Source organism: Leucopleurus acutus (genome assembly GCF_964270905.1).
Source record: "Leucopleurus acutus genome assembly, chromosome: Y".
NCBI lineage: Eukaryota > Metazoa > Chordata > Mammalia > Artiodactyla > Delphinidae > Leucopleurus > Leucopleurus acutus.
This window is the reverse complement of record NC_139164.1, coordinates 4,728,149-4,748,137: the sequence shown is the minus strand read 5'-3', so window position 1 is coordinate 4,748,137 and position 19,989 is coordinate 4,728,149. Positions and strand designations below refer to the sequence as shown.

General features: G+C 43.9%; 1 protein-coding gene across 5 annotated transcripts in view; it reads right to left on the bottom strand.

Moving 5' to 3' along the window:
• LOC309978871 (steryl-sulfatase-like) overlaps positions 1-19,989 on the bottom strand; it is a 180,278-nt gene that overhangs the window by 54,309 nt on the left and 105,980 nt on the right. For all 5 annotated transcript variants that reach the window (XM_082865523.1, XM_082865519.1, XM_082865521.1 and 2 more), the window contains one exon: positions 12,819-12,955. In XM_082865523.1, the coding sequence (XP_082721649.1) occupies positions 12,819-12,955 (137 nt within the window). The remainder of the gene's footprint in view (positions 1-12,818; positions 12,956-19,989) is intronic.

Sequence of the window (19,989 nt, the reverse complement as noted above, 5' to 3'; positions counted from 1 at the left end):
TGGGACAAGCCGGTTCCACCTGTGTGCCTTGGTTTGCACATCTGTAAAATGGGGTAATGCAGCCCCCACCTCACAGGACTACGTGGGAATTGCTACGGAGGCACAGCACCTGGAGAGAGTAAGTGGCAGGTGAGAGAAGAGGCACACGCTTACTACTGGGAGAATCAGTATTGCTAGGGAGCCAGGTGGTGGCGGTGTGACAACAGGACGAAGTCTGAAGACGCAGTGAAAACCACAGGGGCCAGGACTAGAGGCAGGAACACAACACCAAACGTCTCACTGAACACAGCCAAGAGCAACTCCATCCCTAACAGCCTTTTTTTTTAAAAATTAACTTAATGTTTTAAAATTGGGGTATAGTGGTTTTACAACGTTGTGTTAGTTTTTACTGTACAGTGGAGTTCCCTGTGTTACACAGCAGGTTCTCATTAGTTATCTATTTTATACATAGTAGTGTATATATGTCCATCCCAATCTCCCAATTCATCCCACCCCTGCTTTCCCCCGCTTTGGTGTCTACATGTTTGTTCTCTACGTCTGTGTCTCTATTTCTGCCTTGTAAACTGGTTCATCTGTACCGTTTTTCCAGATGCCACAAATATGCGTTAATGTACGATATTTGTTTTTCTCTTTCTGACTTACTTCACTCTGTAGGACAGTCTCTAGGTCCATCCACGTCTCTACAAATGACCCAGTTTCCTTCCTTTTTATGGCTGCGTAATATTCCATTGTATACAGTGCCACATCTTCTTTATCCATTCATCTGTCCATGGACCTTTAGGTTGCTTCCCTGTTCTGGCTATTGTAAATAGTGCTGTAATGAACATTGGGGTGCATGTGTCTTTTTGAATTATGGTTTTCTCTGGGTATATCCTAACAGCCTTTTGAGAACTGTCTTACCTGGAAGAAAGGGCTCAGCTCATGAATTGCCTGCCTTTGTTGAAACCGCACACTCAGAAACATGGTTATAAATGTCTTCCAACAATCCCGTATTTTTTTCCATCTTCTAAAAGTAAAAATCGATACAGCTTTCACTCTGATTTTGAGGATTCTAGAAACAGGATGAATGTGCGTCCTAACTCTCTTTGCAAAGGTGACTCATCTAGAAGGAACATGACCAATTCAGGACCATCAGGGGAAGGCAGAGTAGGACCCCAGGCGTGCACCTTGAGCTTTGGATGCAGGTGGGATCCGCACAGGTGAGGGCAAGTGGAAACATGGCACCTGCCAAACTGCTCCCTCCTCACTGCCCGCAAAGATATTTAGGAGCAGAGCAGGGACCTCCCTTTGGGGATATTTGGGGATAACCTCTCCCCTGCACGATCTGAAGGCTTTGTGACCCCGGCCAGGTGGGACAGTAACACCAACGAGAAACAGGTAGTGGAAGGGGTGTGGCTGCCATCCCTGTCTGCCCTAAGATGCTTGACACCAACCCCCGGGGGTGTCAGGACAGGTGTGAGCCGATCCCCATGTCCACTCACAGGGTAGACCTTCCTTGTCAATTGTCCCGTGCTGGTCCCCATGGGAGGAGATCCCCTAACTACAGACACCTGATATACAGTGGCTGTAAGGACTCCACTGTTGTGAAATGCACAGAGACCTGAAGAAAGGGCCTGACCTGTTGCCTGCTGCCCAGAGGCAAGGTACAGCATCGGGCCACAAACACTCGTCTTACTCAAGTTCTGCAAGTCCCACACCAGCCAGGCGGGCTACCCAACCAAGACCAATACCTATAATAATGGACAAATGACATTTCATGGGGACACACACACACACATACACACACACACACACACACACTCACACTCACACATTCCTCTCCATAGATTAAACACCTAACTGTTAAGCATGAGACCATAAACATAATGGAAGGAAATATAAGACAAATGCTATATAATTTGGTGGGTAGAGAAAGCCCTTTTTAGCCAGTTATCAATCCCCAAAGTCATGAAAGAAAGGCAGTCAAATCTGACCATGGGAGTTCATCACAAAAGACTCTATAAATAAAATGAAACTACAAACAAAAAAGCAGGAAAAATATTTGCAACATACAAGTAAAATATTCATGTCCTTAATATGTAAAGAGCCCATACAAATCAACAAGAAGAAGACCCACAATCCAACAGAAAAGTGGCCAAAAAATATGAAGAGGGGATTCTTAGGAGAAAAAAATACAACCCTGGACTAAAATGTAGTCTCAACTTCACATGCAGCAGAAAGGGAAATTTAAGTAGTGAAAGAGTATTTTCCACCTGACAAATTTACAAGTAAAAATATTGGGTTGGCCAGAAAGTTCGTTCGGGTTTCCATAAGCTGTTATGGGAAAACCCCAGCGAACTTTCTGGCCAACCCAATACCTTCAGAATCACACTGTTAGAATCATAATTCTAGAGTTGGTAAGATTATGAGGAAATTAGCATTCTCATAGATCCTCAGTGGGTGTCCCACTGTTGCAGGAAAAACAAGGGTAAGACATTTTACTCAGTCGCTACTAACACTCAATTTTTAAAGACTCTTTGATCCAGCATTTTAATTTTGGGAATTTTTTCTTTAAAAAAATGCTCCAACAAGTTCATCTAGAGATACAGAGAAGAATAATCATGACAGCATTGCTTGAAACAGAAAAACAAAAATTTGGTGGGAACTCAGATGTCCCTCCCAGGGGACTGATTAAGTAAACCATAGTCTAAGAGCGAGGACATCAAGATTGAAATGCTGATACTGAAAAATGCCTAAGTATATATAGGTAAGTGGAAAATGAAAGTTGCAAAACAGTGTATAGAGTTTGTATAAGACACTCTCAATAATAAGGATTGCATCTTAGTCTTATATAGCACTGGCAACATATAAGACAGGAAAGCTATGGAGTGATCCATGAACGAGGTTACCTAATAGGGGTGGGGTCACATGGGGCAATCCCTTTCTCTTGCTTGTGTCTGCATTACTTGGTTTTGCATAACATGGATGACGTTGGACATCAGAAAAAGCGTTACATCTAGTGAGGAGAACATTCAACTTAAAAAAAAATACAGATGACACTGACAACAATTTGAAAACTTTTTTTCTCTTACAAAAGGGTATATGAGATGCAGGTAGACAGGGCCCTCAGAACTCTGCTCTTGAATTCTGTGGAGCCCAGAACAAAAGGGTGACCTCATCCTGATACCCGACAGCCCCTGCAGGAATAGAAAACTGCCCCAAAGTAGCAGCAGAGAAGCAAGCATGATTCCGGGCTGGTCAGCGATCTTTCACACGCACTGTGTCCGCCAACCCATGCTCTGTCATTCACAAAGAATTCCTGAAACATACACTTCAGAAATTGTCAACAATGGGAAATCTTGGCATAGGTGATTTGATTTTCATGTAGCGTAAATTCATTTCCTTCAAGGCTGCAAGGAGTACGAACCTCAATAAACATATATTCCATATTACTCAGCCATCAAAAAGAATGAAATAATGCCATTTGCAGCAACATGGATGGACCTAGAGATTATCATACGAAGTGAAGTCAGACAGAGAAAGACAAACACCATATGATGTCACTTATATGTGGAATCTAAAATATGACACAAATGAACTTATCTACAAAACAGAAACAGACTCACAGACACACAGACTTGTGGTTGCCAAGGGGGAGTGGGGTGCGGGAGGGATGGCTTGGGAGGTTGGGATTAGCAGGTGCAAACTATTATATATATATATATAGGATAGATAACAAGGTCCTACTGTAGAGCACAGAACAGGGAACTATATTCAATATCCTATGATAAACCATCACGGAAAAGAATATGAAAAAGAATACATATATATATATATATATATATATGCATAACTGAGTCACTTTGCTGTACAGCAGAAATTAACACAGCATTGTAAATCAACTCTACTTCAATAAAATTTAAAAAATAAATGTATATTCCAGTAACAATACCCCATATACTATTTGCAGAAGCCCTGCATTTTGAAAGTTCACAGTAAGCTCTCCCAAACAGCCTAAGAGCACATCTTCTTAATTTTTTGGTACATGTCCTGAAACTTATTGTCTATCTTTGTTAATTGAGCATAGTAGTTTTTTTTTTTTAATCCTGTCTTTTTATTAAATAGATTTGATAATCGTGGAAAGAGAAGGATGTGTAGGTGGGTCTGTATTAGTCACTCCTTTACACATACAGGTTGTCATCATTTCCTGTTCAATGTTTTCTTCAAGTTTCAAAACTTCCTTATGTATCTTGCATTCAGGTAAACAGTGCTCTGCAATGGAAAGGATTTCATTTTTCTCCTGTCTAGATCTGCTTGAATGAAAAATCTGTTCATTAGGCAGAGGTTTTTGTAATACCAGAGCCTGTCAAAAGTCCCAGGGATGACGCTGTCTGCAGGCTCTGTTTCCTGATTATCTCGGTAACCAGGGATTACGGTGATAGCACTGGAGGTCATAATTTATCCGATTCAGAGCTAAACTGCCGTCCCAAGCATATAGCTAAGATTTGATAGTCTGGAATAAACTGGTGCATTTCCCTTTTAAAAAATTCAATTTCCACTTTGGGGAATTAGCATCTCACGGAAGTTACTGAATTAAGCAAATTTTACAAACTCATGCATTTTTTAAGGTGTGTTATTAAGGATGCAGTTGAAGAGAAAATGCAAAAGCACAAGTGTAAACACACACATACACACATACACTCGCTCTGTCTCCCAGACGACTTAAAATTTTTTCAAAATTCCAAAAGGGAATTTTCAATGAAGGAAAGCACCAGTGAGAAAATAAGATCCAGTTTGTTGCTTGAGTTGAGTTTTAATAATTGTGTCACTGATGGCTTGGGATTCAGAAGAAGTGTTGGCTGAATATTTAAAATACACTTTGTAAGCTAAACTCAGAAGTATGTTTAGCAGAGGCGACTTCGTGAAAAATTCAGCTGCTGGAGCTCCTTACCATATCATCCTTGGAGGATGGGGCTTGTGAAAATGTACTGACCCCACTTGATAAACGACAACAGTATTTTTGTTGTTTGATTAAAAAAAGAAAGAAAACGGACCTCTTTAGGAATCAATACGGGACGGCATATGTAACTTTCAAAAAAGTTGCCCTCTTTTGGTACAAACTATTAGGTATAAAATAAGCTATAAGAATGAACAACACAGGGAATATAGCCAATATTTTATAATAACTGTAAGTGGAGTATAACATTAAAAATGGTGAATCACTATACTGTACACCTGTAACATAATATTTTACTTCAACTGTACTTCAATACAAAAATTTAAAAAATAAAAAAATATAATAAGATGCCCTCTTTCATGCATTAACAAAGTTTTTTTTGGGGGGGTGGTTTTTTTTTTTGGAAATCATAATGCTAGCAATTTGTGGTGAGCTGATACTACAAATGGGTACAACTCATTTCTTCTGATACTTATCTTTTTTATCAATTTCTTTGTATGAACTCTTTCTGTATCACATAGATTTTCTTTTCATTTTACATAGATGTCGCAAAGGCTTTTTAATCGATTTTGGTCTGGCTAGCTTCTTCTTTTGACATCAGGAAATAATAGATTTTGTCATTAAATCTAGCAATCTTTTCCTTTAAGTCTGTCCTAGTTTATCCTTCCCCCGACCCTTTCCCCTTTGATAACCATAGTTTGTCTTCTATGTCTGTGAGTCTGTTTCTCTTTTGTACATAAATTCATTTAGTTTTTAGATTCCACACATAAGTGGTACCATATAATACTTGTCTTTCTCTGCATGACTCACTTCACTTAGTGTCGTCACCTCTAGGTCCATCCATGTTCCTGCAAATGGCATTATTTCATTCTTTTGTATGGCTGAGTAATATTCCATTGTATACATGTACCACATGTTCCTTATCCATTCATCTGTCGATGGACATTTAGGTTGTTTCCACATCCTGGCTACTGTAAATAGTGCTGCAATGAACACAGGGGTACATGTGCCTTTTCGAATTATGATTTTCTCTGGACATATACTCAGGAGTGGGATGGCTGGATCATATGGTAGAAACTAGTTTTAGTTTTTTAAGGAACCTCCATACTGTTCTCCACAGTGGCTGCACTAATTTACATTCCCACCAACAGTATAGGAGGGTTCCCTTTTCTGCACACCCTCTCCACCATTTATAGACTTTCTGACGATGGCCAGATGGCCATTCTGACTCATTGTGGTTATTTGAATTTCTCTAATAATTAGCTACGTTGAGCATCCCGTCATGCAGAGCATATTTTAAAACAAAAATGCAAATTAAAAAAAAAAAAACACATTTAAGAATTCCCACCACCTCCAACCTCTGCTGCAGAAGACTGGGCAATACACGTGCTTTCCTTCAGAAGCTTAAGAGTTTTATGATGGAACGTTCCACGTTCTGGTTCCTATGACCTCAAAGTGCACCCCCAGCACTGCTCACGACCTTGGGCCCAAAGGCTACAAAGTGACAACGATCCACCTGTTTCGAGCACCCAGCTCTTAGTACCGCCTCTACGTCCCTGAGTTGACAGATGGGGCTTTGCTGCACAGGGCTGGGAGCTTTTAGAGCACAGGGACCACCCCTGTTCCTCCCTGAAACCTCTTAAACACTGGGACCTTCCACTGGTGACCCAGCCCTGAAATAATTTCCAAGCTTCGACTGTGACTGTCTAACTCATGAAACTGCAAGTTCAGCTCCTGAAGACGTGGTCCCTAATGACTCGGCATTTCTCCCTGTAAAGTCCACCGTTAGCCCTCCAGCCCCCCACCCAGCCCTAAACTGCCAAGGTCCCCATCTATGGTGTATCCCTGTCACCCCAAAGGTGCCCGCTGAACACCCTGGCTTCCCAGTTACTTCATCTCTTGACGTGAGACGACTGCATCCCAGTCTGTCACTCATCATCCTAAATACATGCTGCAGGGACCTCCCTGGTGGTCCAGTGGTCAAGACTCCATGTTTCCACTGCAGGGGGCACGGGTTCCATCCCTGGTCGGGGAACTAAGATCCCGAATGCCATGCTGCGTGGCCAAAAAAACAAAAAAAACCTAAATACATGCCATGGATCTGGGAACAGCTGGAACTGTTCTACTCCTGAAATGTAAACACTTTCACCTTGTCCTAGCCTGCCAACACCTTTCCTACCATCCGATTTGGACCTCCAACCTGTCACCTCCCAAGCCACCAGTCCCCTTCCTTCTCCCTTCCCCTCCCCTACTCTGCCAGCCCAGTCGCTCTCCTGACGACCACCCAACTCTCACGTCCAGTCGTGTTTTGTGGTATATCCCGGCAAAATCTCAGTCATCCGTCAACTCCTTGACCCTTCTCTCTGCCCCTGCATCGGACTGGAAATCACTCAGTCCCCACATAGGGATGCCAACACTCAGATCACAGTCTCCAAACAGCTGAGCTAGACACAGTCTGATAAGTCATCCCTGTGTTCGAGTTCCTCTGTGCTTCTTCAAAAGGAATATCCATGAAACTAACACAACATTGTAACTCAACGATACTTCAGTTAAAAGAAAAGGAATATCCAAGCTCATTGACCGCCAGCTCCTCAAAGATCCCTCGCTTTGCAATCTGATGCAATCCTGAAGTTCCCGGTCGCTGAATGCACTGCTGCCTTTTCACCTCTTCCTTACGTGATGTCTCAGAAGTCCTGGTTGGCGCTAATCCTCCTTCCTTGAGATGCTCCTCACCCCTGAGTGCCATGACCCTACTTCTCCTCGTCGTTATTCTCATCCTCTGGCTGTTCTTTCGTTGTTCTTTTGGGGGTTCCTCCTGTTTTGCCCTTCCTTTGAATGCCTACCTGCCCTTCCATTTTCAGGATGCCTCAGAAACAAGCAGATGATTTTCACTTTTTTTTACATTGGAGTAGAGCTGCTTTACAATGTTGTGTTCGTTTCTACTGTACAGCAAAGTGAATCAGCTCTACGTTTACAAATGTCACCTCTTTTTTGGATGTCCTCCTCATTTAGGTCACCTCAGAGCACTGAGTAGAGTTCCCTGTGCTATACAGTAGGTTCTCATGAGTGATCTATTTTATACCTAGTAGTGTATATATGTCAATCCCAATCTCCCAAGTCGTCCCACCCCACCCTTCCCCCCTTGGTGTCCATACATTTGTTCTCTATGTCTGCGTCTCTATTCTTGCCCTGCAAATAGGTTCATCTGTACCATGTTTCTAGACTCCACAGATATGCATTAATATATGATATTTGTTTTTCTCTTTCTGACTTACTTCACTCTGTATGACCGTCTCTAGGTCCATCCACGTCTCTACAAATGACCCAATTCTGTTCCTTTTTACGGCTGAGTACAGATTTTCACGCTTTAAAGAAGGTCTCATTTATCAAGAATGAGAGCATTTTAAAAATTCAAGATGGAAAAGTGATGTATTGAATCCCAAGCGAAACACACAAGCTTACAGCTCAGATGACACTCTCTATGGAACAGAAGAAGGACGAAGCATATCGACATTGCAACGTTAGTTCTCGAGAACTAGAAACAGGGAGGTGGATTTTGAACCTTTTATCCTGGATTAAGATGGAGATACAACTTGAGTCACGAGGTGCTCGACTGCTTTTAATATTCTTGCAAAGTCATCGAATCCACTGCCACACGTTTTGGACCAGTGTCCACATGTGTAAGGAAAAGCCATGCTTTCCTAGCAATTCCAGCACCACAGTCAGGGCCTTACAACTTACAGGCACCTGCTCCCCGTGGGTTGACCTTGAAAAATTACTTACTGGGTACCTACTATGGGCCTGGTCTATAGCATTCTAAAGAAGATGTCTTCTACAGAAACTCAACCAGAGCACTTTTGCCTGAGTAAATGCACCTGTCCCTGAGGGGTTATTCACCGTACACTGCATTTCAGACTCCAACAACTATTTTAATCCAAGAGTTTTAGAAACAGTCCGTTTTTAAATGGATCATTCCTTAGACCTATGTCCCATAAGCCAAACGCTGGTTAGAATTCTGCTGTATGTTTGAGGGACTTGGACCAATCCCTAAGCCTTCTTATTTTCAGAGTCTCCTTGGGTTTCTCGAGGTTCTTGGGACCATCCTGATCTCCTGCTAAATGAGGCTTTCCAACGTATTCTCCATTTGTCAAGACAGATTTGACGTGTGGCCAAGAAAGCTCTGTGGCACATGGCTTACTACACGGCAGGTATGGAAAAGGATTCATTCTGTACCATCCCCCCCGGCTCGCCTTTCATGAATTCATCCATTATTTTTCCTTCCGCTGGGTTCACTGTTCCATTCCTGTACCCACAGACAGTGGCGCTGCCCAGAGCCCCAACGGGAGAATCAGTAGCTGGAGAAACTGAGGTTGCCTTATCAGACACGGCCCATAGGGATGCCGGATCACAGACCCAAAGCAATTGACAACCAAACTCCTGAAGACTTCCGGGGTCCCACTAAGAAGGCTGGTGTTCCTTCCACGTAAGAAAAAGACTTAGTGTTTTTGTTTGAAAGAAAGAATCTCACGTAAGCCATGGGGTCTCAACCCTTAGAAGTGGCAGGGATTTTTTTTTTAATTGAAAGGTTTGATTTGAAGTCAGAGATTTATTTTTATGTTCACCTCATTGTTCTCAACTTGCATTCAACTTGCATTCTCTTTGTAGGTTACAGAATTTGCTAGTCTCATCCTGAGCAAAAGTAAAGCCCATTGCAGGCAAATTCCACCCGAGCCCCCGTGAGCGCTGTAACGGGGACACGTCACAGATGACAAACCACTGGCGGGAACCACTTCCATCCCTCCACCCGCTCCCTCTGCCCCCCACCCATTCACAGGTCTCTGGTAGATGTCATTACAACAGACAGAATGACACAGCCCCGCCCCCCTCCCCCCAAAGAGCAAACACGTGGCGCGCATCGGAAAACACTATGATTTTGCCCATTTGTTCCTCCCCCAAAGCTCTGCTGCTTGAGAAGCTGAAAATCAGACTCGGCAATAGAGCCCCGACTGCCCAAAGGCTTCACCCGTAAGTGTGCCCTGCTGAAATGGTGAGGCCGGCCACCGGTCACATACGGAGACCCTTCCCCTTCGAAACCACTCGAGCGTTATCTGCACCTCCCTCGGACACTCATTCCTTCCTTTCTGCTCTGGGTTATTACAAGATCAACTGGAAGAATCTTAAATCCCTTAGAAGCCCCTAAATTCTCTTAAGCCAAGGTCTCATCATCATTGCATTCTCCCTCGAAAAAAAGAAAAAAAAAAACAAATGTTAGGCACACAAATGGCATCTACTAGAGGTGATGAATGAAGGAACCGGCTCTTTCCCTGTGACTTACCGTCGACTGTAAACCACTCTGACGCAGCAGGAATGCCGCCCTGATTGTTGACAGCACGAAGGGAGGGGACACCTGTGAAGCCCCAGACCAGGTGCAGGGCACACACTTCGTAGGCGGTGGCTGTGAGTATTAGAACATTGCCCACCCCTCGAACTGCATGGCAGTATTCGAGTTCCAGGATTCCAGCTACCCCTGCCAGCTTTTACCGCGAGCTCCACGGCCTAGACCTTACACCACATCTGTGCAGTCAGTCCTTCCTGCGTCATGATAACAAGACAAGCTACAGCGATCACACAGGTAAGAATAAGCCCACCCAGCACCATGATATGGGGTGAGATTGGCCATGGCGGACAATTAAGTAAGAAAGGTTCTTTTTATGAGTTTGTCTTTACAGGTACAGAGAAACCCACAGTGCGGAAAGTTATGCTGCATATAATGATGTTGCCTCCAAACATTTAGAAAGAAAATGCGCTAAAGGACAGAGACGTGCCCTCTCTGGGTAACATCTTGTAGCTCAGCGGCCCATGGTACTAGCAGCGTTTCTTTTTAAGCCAATACTCTCATGTTATTTTATTACATAATTATCCAGAGTGCTACAGTCCCCTTCTGTGTGACAATAAAAGGCTCATTTTGGAAGGAAGGACTATTCCTCCAAATGCTCAGAGGTATTTGTAAAACAACAGAAACATCCTGAGAAATGAATGTAATGGCTTAAGGGAAGGATTTTTATTTTTTGGCAAAAAAAAGAACACAATCATCTATTAATATGATATCAGGGTCTAATGCAGATCTCGAAGATTAAAAAACATTCTCTTTTATTCAAGAGGGACCAGTAGCAGGAAAACATTGGAACTTAGACTTTTTTAATGAGTCAGGGTAGGCATATGTACTGCTCTAATAAAAATTAATCAGTAGGTGTGATGACACCAGCATGACTTTGCTTGCCAGCCAACAAACGTCAGAGAGGTGTACACGAAACCTGTTAGGCTAACATATAATGCTCATTAAAGAGATAAAATATTCTACTGACTCACACTACGAAGTACTCTAGTGATTTACACTACTACGGTGTGGAAAATGGATACTAATTTACATGTACCGTTTTAAGAATGAAAAATGAAAGAAGGCAGGCTTGTATGGGTGTATGTCAAAGCCCTAAGTATAATGAATTCTTCTGACGAATCTCATTAGGCAGGTTATTCTGGTTTTGTTTTTCCTAGTACGTATTCAGCATCTGTGCTCACTTCTGTTATCTGACAGCATCACAGACAAGGTTAGAAAAGAAAGAAACTTGGAAGTTACCTCGTCTGAATTCATCAGGCCCACAGGTTTAAGACATCTCTGAAGTTCACGGAGATAGTAACAGAAAGAGCTAGAAGCTAGAATAAGGGTACAGTCAGCTCGTCCAAAAGACCGTGCTCCTTAGAAGATTTAAATGAAACAAAACTCGTTCTTGTCATTCCCAACGTTGGTGACCAAATCACGCTCAGTTTGCTTTTAATACAAACCAACCAAGAAACTCTGCGGCCATGTTCAAACACCTCCAAAACATCTCGATGAAAAAACTATCAATCCAGGGCATAAAGAGAAAAGGAAGGAAGAACAAGAGGGGCGGGGGGTGGGGGGAGGAAAGGAAAAGAAAGGAAATATGCAAAAATCTTAAGCAACCTGTTCACGGGTGCCATTTGCTCAATTCTGTCCAATTTTGTCCAGATGGAGCGAGCAACGTCACCATAAGAGACATCTCTGGGATAGATAGGAATTGAATGCAAAGTTCAGAACCCACTGATTTTCCATCCCTTTGCTTCACCCACATACTCTGGCTTCCTCCACACTCTGTGGAATAGACCCGAGACTGCTTAGCTGTGCAGAAGAAAGCACGGTCACCATGATCTCGTGTCGATGTGCAAGACACCGTTTAAAAAGAAAACCTCAGAAGGAAGTCTTCCCAGTACCTCTGAAAAACATGCTACGTTTCTCAGAAATAGGGTAACCTGCTTAGGGAGAAGGGACACAGAGAGCAAGGCAATTCCTGCCGTCCTCACAGATGCAGCAAGAAGAACACAAGCTGCAGAAGAAGGAAACACAGCGGGGCTCACACCATCCATGGAAGACTCCAGGGCTACTGCCTGGAGACTCACCAAGGCCGCAGCCCATGGCGAGGCCTCTGCCTCCCGGATCTACCTTGTGCTGAACTTCGCTACAGACAAGGGGTTGTGCACATTGAATTGCTAAAAGAAGAAGTGGTGATAAGGATTAATGCTTTGATTCCTTTTCTTCGTTCATCTCTTCGATCACCAGCCCACAGACCCAGACTCCTCTTGCTGCTGTATCCATTGCTAAACACAAGCATGGACTCGGGGCTGAGATGCGTTTTGTATTCTGCTTACCTTTCACAGTTAGTGTTTTTGAAACACAAAAACAAAAAGCACGTGCTGTCTCTAAAGGCATCGGGGACATAGGTGGAAACTCAGAGGAAGTAAGATAGAAGCAGGAAAAGCCTCAGTCACATTTGAAGGACAGACTGGAAGATAAAGGGACACATACCGACACTCCAGTCCATTTCCTCGGCAGCATCTCCATAAGCGCCGTGTTTACTTTTGCCGGCAAAGTCCTTCGAAGAGAAGAGAGCCGTGTGCATGTGCAGGAAAGCCAGGACAAGTAAGAAAGGGGTCTTAGCGTTCCTGAAAAAAAAAAACCAAGATCCAAGAGCAAAATAAACATGTTGGCCACCGTTGCCGCTTGCTTGTTTTTTATTCTGAAAGTGAAAATGTTTATTCCCTTGGTTAAAAAAGATGGCATTTATAATTTTTCAGTCTCAAACGATAGTATCAGATTCAGCATACTAACTGAGGAAAATTAAATCAGCTCCGACTTAATGGCAGTGAACTTTACAAAAATTTTTATTTTGTATCAGAATATAGTTGATTAACAATGTTGTGTTAGTTTCGGGCATACAGCAAAGTGATTCGGTTATCCATATACCTGTATCTGTCGTTTTTCAAATTCTTTTCCCATTTAGGTTATTACAGGATACTGAGTAGAGTTCCCTGTGCTATACAGAAGGTCCTTGTTGGTTATCTCTTTTAAATATGGCAGTGTGTACGTGTCAATCCCAAACTCCCAATCTATCTCTCCCTGCTACCCTTCCCCACTGGTGACCATAAGTTTGTTCTCTAAGTCTGTGAGTCTGCTTCTGTTTTGTAAATAAGTTCATTTGTATCAGTTTTTTAAGATTTCATGTATAAGCAGTATCATATAATATTTGTCTTTTTCTGACTTACTTCACTTAGTATGATAATCTCCAGGTCCATCCATGTTGCTGCAAATGGCATTATTTCATTCTTTTTAGTGGCTGAGTAATATTCCATTGTATATATGTACCACAGCTTCCTCATCCATTCCCGTATGTTCATAGCAGCACTATTCACAATAGCCAAGACATGGAAGCAACCTAAGTGTCCATCAACGAATGAATGGATAAAGAAGATATGGCCACCATTCTGATTAGGATCAACCTATGATTACACGATACAGTTTGAAAATTCAGAAAACACCACTAGGGCTTCCCTGGTGGCGCAGTGGTTGAGAGTCCGCCTGCCGATGCAGGGGATGCGGGTTCGTGACCCGGTCCGGGAGGATCCCACATGCCGCGGAGCGGCTGGGCCCGTGGGCCCGTGAGCCATGGCCGCTGAGTCTGCGCGTCCGGAGCCTGTGCTCCGCGATGGGAGAGGCCGCAACAGTGAGAGGCCCGCGTACCGCAATACAAAAAAAAAAAAAAAAAAAAAAAGAAAACACCACTGAATGATGCTGAATACTGAATCTCTTATTTGGGGGATGGCAAGTCTCTCTCCATAGGTAATCACTGTACCCTCTACAGTTCAGCAGACTGATGTGCTATGTCCTTGAGATATTCTCCAAAGAGACAACTCAGAAAAAAAAATGTATTGAAGAATGACCTACTTTTTTCTTGAATTCTATTCTTCCCTCTGTCTCTGAAATTTATAATGAATTGAAGCACCTACAAAACTGTATTCTTTCTGGAAAACACACACGCGCGTGCGCACACGCTCCTACCTAGTAAGGACACTATCTTGAGTTGTCAACTACTTAGATCCACAGTTCAAAGCCAGTTCAACTTTGTGTGCCGCCATGTTGCACACCTCCTACTAGAGAACAAGTCTCCTGGCAGGAACACTCCACTGTCAATACTGAATTTTGGAAGTTGAATGGAACATCCTCTGAACTGGCCTCAATCTATACTTTAGTCGAGAGAGATGGATGGTATTGCAAAAGCTTTTCGTAGTTCAGAGTACACCTAAACCTAGTCTGGTGGAACTGCTGAGAAAGCACAGATGCTGGAGCACTGTAAGTCCCTGGAGCGTTAAAAGTCACTGTGCACATGTGGTCCTTGGGACAACTTCCAGGCAGCATGGTTACTGTAGGGAGGTCTGGGGGTTCACACCTGAGTCTGCTCAAAGGGATCAATTAGTCACATCACTTCCTCTTGACATCTAGTGGACCTCTGAGAAATGCACTCAGTTGCTGTGTTTCAACTTCATGCAATAGCCTTCTCCTATACCTTATTCCAGGCGACCATCAGCAATTCCTTTCTGGCTAAAAGGGAATACTGAGTGAGTGCCCCTTTGAAGGCTATCAGGGCACAAATGAAGAAGGGAATGAATGCATTAACGGGTGAATGAACGTAATTTCTGATAAAGCATCTGCTGGTCTCCCCAAGGATCACTTATATGCTCTCCTTCTCCCACTAAACCACAGGCTGGGGCATGTCATCTACCTCTGTGGATTCCTGGCACCAGCACGATGACTGCAGGTAGCATCGCTTCCATAAACCTCTGTTATTCAATGAAATATTGCATTAGCTCTTTCAGCTTCAAAAGTACCACCCAGACCTTTAGTGAACGACTTGGGACTCATGAATGCAACGTGGTTCATGTAAAAGTTGCTCTACAGCAGGTATTATTATATATATGCGTGCATATATATTTTATATATACAAAATAATATGTATACACATGTATGTATAAATATTTTATACACACACACACACACACATATGTGTCTGTGTGTGTGTCTACCTATATATGTAGATCTATATCTCCAAACTTCTAACCTAAGTCAAAAGTCTCTGGCTGTTTTGGAGGAATCACACCCTGTGTTCGACATCTTGGCCACTGAGCAAAAGTTCTATAGGAAGAATCTATTTAATTCAAACAACGAGCAAAGGTTCTAAAGGAAGAATCTATTTAATTCAAGCAACGTTGCTTGTATTTGTTTACTTACTAACCTAACCCCTCATGATAACCAAAACCACTTCAAATTTACAAGTGGGTCTCACAAATGCCATAACTTTACCTTTAATAAATAAATGGATGACACTCCTCTAAATTCATTTTCAATTTCCTAATGTGAAATACAACTTGGGTTCCTTCAGCTCCTATCGCACTTGTGGGTCAACTGCTCACATCTACTGAGTATCACGCTTTCAAGGTTGCTCGCTTTTGGGAACAGAAAATAAACACAAAAGAACACACTATGAGTGAGTCGGGCACTTCCTGTTCTCTGAAAACAGCAAATTCAGCAACTTGTTGTTGATTACTTGAATAGTGTTTTATATTCCAGCGCTGGGAGATGAATTCTGTCACATTTTTTTTTTCTTTTACAAAGAGTATAAAATGAAGAAATACTGCTATTATTTCACAACTAGGATAGTAAAAAAAAAAAAAAAAAGGTTATAAGTGCCTTGCCCCACTTCTCTCAGTAACTAGAGTTTGAAGGCAGGAGAATTAGAACCCACCACCTCTGTTGTACAAATCTCACTGTTGCCTCTCAGAAAGAAAAGAAGAGATATTCACGTGCAGACAGACGCACAGGGGCTGTCATCCGATCTGATGATATTTGCGTGTGTACCAAAGGCATCCCTTGGCTACCTCAAAGGGTACATACCCTTGAAGACCCTGAAAGAAGTGAGACTAAGCCATGGGACACCATGGACTTTGGCCACACAGGTGGCCTGTTCAATTTCCACCCTAGTCATTCTGGGCGCACGTTTCCTCACAACTGGATACACTGTACCTCCTTCTCAAGAAGCAGATTAGGGCGCTAAAAACTGGCTTGGATTTCCCAAAATGAACACAAAATCTCACTCTTCATACTCGTCCCAAAATAGACAGTTACATTACGAATGGGTACAATTTCACTGCCACCTGAGGCTCCTCTGCTCTCCCATTTATCTTTAGACTTAGCGTTAAGGAAAATAGACAAGGAAGCTTAAAAACTCCATTTCCCAAGCATGTACATGGTCATAACTTAAAATGCAGGATGTGGGCTTCCCTGGTGGCGCAGTGGTTGGGAGTCCGCCTGCCGATGCAGGGGACACGGGTTCGTGCCCCGGTCCGGGAAGATCCCGCATGCCGCGGAGCGGCTGGGCCCGTGAGCCATGGCCGCTGAGCCTGCGCGTCCGGAGCCTGTGCTCCACAACGGGAGAGGCCACAACAGTGAGAGGCCCGCGTACTGCAAAAAAAAAAAAAAAAAAAAAAAAAAAAATGCAGGATGTGATTGGCAGAGAAGGATGAGCTACTGCACGCCCAACAGCTTGGAAAAAAAATAAGAAAACTGAGGAAAGAGGCAGCCACCAACATTATTGGCATTTTATAATCACAGGGATCATGAGACGAAGGCATTTGAAAATGTGAGGTGAGGATGAAAAAACAAAGGATAAAGTGGGGGCAACAAGCAAACAAGGGAGCCCAAGACGAACGTCCTTCATAAAGAGGGCAGGAAGAACAGGTGAGTTGAGTCCAAGAGGTACTCCTTTGGGGCTCAATCAATGACCACGGGATGTGATTTCTGTCTTGTAATGTAGGGGGACCCTGGGTGGAAGGGGAGAGGGTCATTCATGCGTTGATTATAAATAGGCACCTATGTACAGAATTATTTTTCTATAATCTCTTTGGCATGCAGTAGACTGCCCGTGACAGATACCAGCCAAGGTGCTAGGTGTCCAAGAAGACTGCTGAGGTTTTATACACAAAACCCAACCCTGGAACATTTAGGGAAGCGTACCCAGCTGCACAAACTCCGAACCGCGAAGATTTACCCTCCGGGAACAGAGGTGTGATCAGTGTAGCACGGGCATGTGGGCTGGACAGACATCCACCATTACTGCCCTGCACACATCCTGAGATGTGACTGACAGCTTGATCGCTGGTGTGGGGGGAGGAACCCTTGCTCAGCCTTATGCTTCAAGAGCGCAGGAAAGGCCATCCTCCCTCGTTCACAAGGCCCAGGTCTCTCTTCCTCTCTACGACCTTGAAAACTAAATGACGCTGGAGCAAGTTGGCGGGAGGGAGATCTCTCCATAACTGCTTAGCTCCTTTTTTATTAGCTGCTTCAGTAAACAACTCTCTTGAAAATTTATTGCCACTGTCTCGCACGCTGTGTGAAAAGATAGAACTTTCAGCTGCTACATGCCTTCCCTCTATTTGTTACCAATACAGAAGGCAGCTCTGCACCTTCCCGGCAACCTGCAATCACTCCAGTCTCAGAGTCAAAAAGATTTACATCCTGTCCACGCGTGAGTGAAACCTAGGCAAGAAGACGGCTATGACATTATTATTATTATTTTTTCTGTCTGCCACGGTCTTGCATACCGTGTTCCTCTTCTCAAAGTCTGACCTTGATTATTCGCCGAGTGTCCCCATTTGAGTCAGCGTCGGGAATGACAGGAATGCAACTAGGGACGTCTGTGCATTCCTCCTGAGATCCCTCAGATGCTGGTGATTAGACGAAGGCATAAACCAGGTAGCGCTGTCAACAGTCACCCGGCCGGAGTCCGTGTGACCACCACTCTGTACGCACAGAGATGGACATGCCTGGCTGTTCCCTTCATCCATCCAGGCCTTTCACATCTATTCTGCCCATGTGACTCCGTGCACTAAAAATATAAAGCTAAGCTGGACCGGCTCCTGCCATCAGCAGCCCACAGTTCAGACAAGACCATCAATAATTGGTCTCAGCTGCTTTAAGTTCCACGATGGAGCGCATCAGAGGATGGATACAGAGAAGGAGAGTGAATCTCAACCTGGTAGGGGTCAGGACTCACTCCTGGAGAGAGAGAGATTCCAGAAGTCCTGCCGTGCGCTTTCCATAAATGCATCAGTGTCTGAGCCACTGTCCCCTGGGTGCTATTCAGATACAGCAGTGGACGATGGCAGAGACGTAACCTGTGTCCTTACCTGGTGAGCTTTTAAAAGCACACTTTCTACGGCATGTGGTCCCCAACGATTTACTGAACGCTTCAGAATACATTTTTTAAAACAAAAACCCCACTATATGGATTTTTACCGCTAACTGAAAGATACCACTAATAGGATGACGATTAGTTGGGACGGGGGAAAACCTGGGAACAATTTTAACTTTCTACTTCTTTATATTTTTATACTGCTTTGATTTTTTAAAGTAGCACATGCTACTTTCAAAACCACAGAAAAACGGAGATCTATCTTCAATATAAAAACGAAGACAGGAAAACCATGAAAGCCACCTTTCCCCCCACAAACACAGAGGGAAAAGAAATAGATACCCAGGTGTGAAAGTCGGTTTGTGTAACGAGATTTGAGATGCTGCCCTGACTTTAGTCATGCTGGCATCCCCCCAGCTCTGACAAGCACCCCTGCTTCCCCACAAGCACCCCTGCTTCCCCACGATGGCCTCATCTCTGAAGCTTCATGACGGGCTCTCTCTGTGAGACGATCCTTCACAGACAGCCTTGCCTGTGAGTCCTATAGATTATATGGCTTTGTACCCACAATGGGGTACAGCGAGGACGCCCGACTGGAGACACCATCCATCATCGGGCTCAACCCGCCACGCACAGCTGGACTTCAAACAAAGGGCTTGAGGTCAGCCACACGCCCCATTCCGGAACAGGTGGTGGGAAGATTCTTTGATGCTTCCGGCTTTAAATTACCTGGCGTTCGTTCGTTAAGTATCCTAACCCGGAGGTATTGAACATCTGTAGGAAAAAAAGTCAAATTTCTTTATGCTTCAGGTAGTAGGAAAGAAGAAGCTATGGAAATCGTTGTAATAGGAGATTTGACACTAGGGAGGAAGATGGATTTCCAAACTACTTCTGTTTCTGCTTCTGCTGCTTCTTCAGTTTCTGCTGCTTCTTCTGTTTTTGCTTCCACTTCTGTTTCTGCTTCTTCTCCTTCTGCTTCTTCTTCTCCTTCTGCTTCTGTTTCTGTTTCTTGTCTTCTTCCTCCTCGTGTCCCCCTCCTTCAAGTCTATGCTTGGTCCCTGGCAAAGACGACAGGCTCACGACAAACTGACGAGAGGCCCTGTCCACTCTCAGCTTTCTAGACGGAGCCCCTTCCTCTCGGGAGAAGGCCCCCCGCCCAGTTAAGTGGACACAAGGATCCTCATAGACTATCTCTGGGGACAATGCAGGTGGGTGATGAGTGGGGACTGCCTCGCCGAAGGGGTCATCGTGACTTGTCCTGGAAGCAGGTAGAGGAAGTATGGCTGAGTAATCATGCCAAGTGCTCAGGAGTGCCCTAAAAGGATGGGGGTACAACAGCATGGGGGTGTGCCCCCTTGAATGGACCCTCCAAGGGAAACAAACAAGACTGCCTGTGTTTCCCCATCCCAGGAAATCTGCCCTGTCTGGGATACCTCTGTCGGTAGGTGGATGCCC